The sequence below is a fragment of the Pinus tabuliformis genome, chromosome 4_2, assembly GCF_031772625.1.
Source record: "Pinus tabuliformis cultivar Carrire ecotype Pingquan chromosome 4_2, CPIR1, whole genome shotgun sequence".
Classification (NCBI taxonomy): Eukaryota; Viridiplantae; Streptophyta; class Pinopsida; order Pinales; family Pinaceae; genus Pinus; species Pinus tabuliformis.
This window is the reverse complement of record NC_142304.1, coordinates 1,190,504,536-1,190,506,880: the sequence shown is the minus strand read 5'-3', so window position 1 is coordinate 1,190,506,880 and position 2,345 is coordinate 1,190,504,536. Positions and strand designations below refer to the sequence as shown.

General features: G+C 48.7%; 1 protein-coding gene across 1 annotated transcript; it reads left to right on the top strand.

The window, feature by feature from the left end:
* The first annotated feature begins 646 nt into the window (after nt 1–646).
* Nucleotides 647–2,302, top strand: LOC149173931 (uncharacterized). The gene has a single exon (XM_089426876.1). The coding sequence runs from the start codon at nt 647–649 to the stop codon at nt 2,300–2,302; it is 1,656 nt and encodes a 551-aa protein (XP_089283002.1).
* The last annotated feature ends 43 nt before the right edge of the window (nt 2,303–2,345 follow it).

Genomic DNA, 2,345 nt, shown 5'->3' with positions numbered 1-2,345 from the left:
AAGCCGCCAGAAATGCCGCTCGGGAAGAAGTAGCTAAGCAAGCTAATGATATTCCCCGTGAGGAGGCCATCTCTGTTCTGGTTCGAAGAGAAGTTGCAAAATCTCTCCAAGCCCAGCACCAGAAAATTGATCAGCTTGCCTCTCTCATTGAGCATCCAGCTCCTCCTCAGCAACAACCTCGGCAACAACGTAGACAACCCCAGCAGCAGCAACAGCAGAGACAGCCCCAGCAGCAGAGTCAGCCCCCGCAGCAGCAGCAGCAGCAGCCTCTGCGCAGTCAAAAGAGGCCTCTGCGCAGGCAGCCCCAGCAACTGCGCAGGCAGCCTCAGAGGCAGCAGCAGCAACAGTTTCCCCAGGTTCAGCAATCCCGACCAAAAAACGGGATGGGCAGGGGGCGGTTCCGCCGAGGAAATCGCTCCACCCAATCTGTTGCTGGGCAGTCGGCTTCCATTCCAAACCAGCCTTTCCAGAACACTGGTTTGAATCCGGAAGCTGCCCCATTTGCTCCACAGCAGCAAGATGTTCATCAAATCCCTGCCAGAAACAAAGGGAAAAGCAAGGCTCTCTTTATGTAAGCAATTCCCGTCATCTGTATTGGTTGCCCTCCATTAGCCCCACTTCTTATTTGGCTTATCTGATTGGAAAAATGACCCCTTCCCAGATTGATCGTCGAATTAGCAATCTTGCTATTCACAATCTCTCTTCCGTCCCTCTTTCCTTCAGCCAAACCAAATTGTTGGGCCTAGGGCACAAATACATTCCCCGGCCTCCGCCCATGGCCATTGATGACATCCTTAAGGAATATGCCTATTTTTCCCGTCTTTGCCGCCTCAGAAGATTTTTTCGGCTTTCTTCTGATGATGACACTTACAATCCTTTCCGCCTGCCAAACCCTACCTGGGAGCCTCCGATTAATGATCCTGATCTTAATCGTGCTCTTCAGCTTGGCCTTTCCATCCTTCAAACCCGCATTGCCTCCGTTCATTTTACCGCCAGACCCAGATTTGCCAGATCCCAATTGCTTGCATTAAAGAGTCTTCGCCGACTCCCTATTGTGATCAAACCAGCAGATAAGAACCTGGGGATTGTGGTACTTGACAGAGATAGCTATGTTGCCGAAGCTCACAGGCAACTAGCTGATCTCAATGTCTACAGGCAGTATGCAGCGGTTCCATGGTTGGCCATCAGCAGGTCTCTCAGGCAGCTTCAAGCAAGATTTCGCAATCTTCTTACAGTTCAGCAGTGGGAGTATATAATGCAAATCAAGCCGCAAGATGCCAAAGCTTGCAGGCTTTACTTCATTTGGAAGATCCACAAAAACCCTCCTGTCGGTAGGCCTATTTGTGCTTACAATGGGTTTATGTTGGAGCCTCTCTCCAAATTTTTGCATTATAAACTTCTTGGTACTTTACTTGCTCAGCCCAATCATCTTCCAGACTCTCTCTCTTTATTGCAGGATATTGAATCCAAGCGTTTTGCTCCCGATTCATTTCTTGTAACTTTTGATGTAGAGTCCCTCTACCCTAGTATCCCTACTCAGGAAGGCTTGCATGCCTTACGGGATATGATTGAGCATAGTACTGCTGATCTCTTCACTCCAGAAGATGTTGATTTTCTAGTCAGTGCAGCTGAGTTGGTGCTCAAGTGGCATTTTTTGCAGTTTGATGGCTCTTTTTATCGGCAGATTAGAGGCACTGCCATGGGCAGCAATTTTGTTGTTGTTTATGCATGTCTCTTTCTTTGCCATCTTGAGCAAGAAGTCTTCCGTAGGTTTCCTGCTCCAGAGATTCAGCTTTTCAGACGGTTTATTGATGATGGTTGCATGGTCTGGAATGGCTCCAGAGAGAGATTGGTCCAATTCTTGGATTGCTACCAGTCCATTTATCCTGAGCACATTCGCATCACTTCTTGCATTTCATCATCCAGCATCAACATTCTGGACATTGTGCTTTTCAAAGGTGATGACTTCCACACCTCTGGAAAGCTTTCCACCAGATGTTTCCAGAAACCACTGAATGCATATCAGTATATTCCTTTTACTTCCTGGCATCCCAAGCACCAGAAAGTAGCATTCGTGGTTAATGAGCTGCAGAGATATCTTCGAGAGAGAGCACTGAGTTGGGCTTCCTTGAACTCAGACGGGCATTCTACAGCAGGCTTCGGTCGAGGGGCTATCCACCGGATTTCCTCCAGGCATGTTTTGCCAAGGTCCATTGGGATCAAAGGGTTGCTCTATTGCAGCAGGTCTATGCACGAGGTCCTCTTCACTCTCTTGGCCTCAAAAGGGCCCCCCTGGTGTTGAAGCTGGACTTTTGTGAAGCCACTCGTGCTTTGAACCTTGGGGG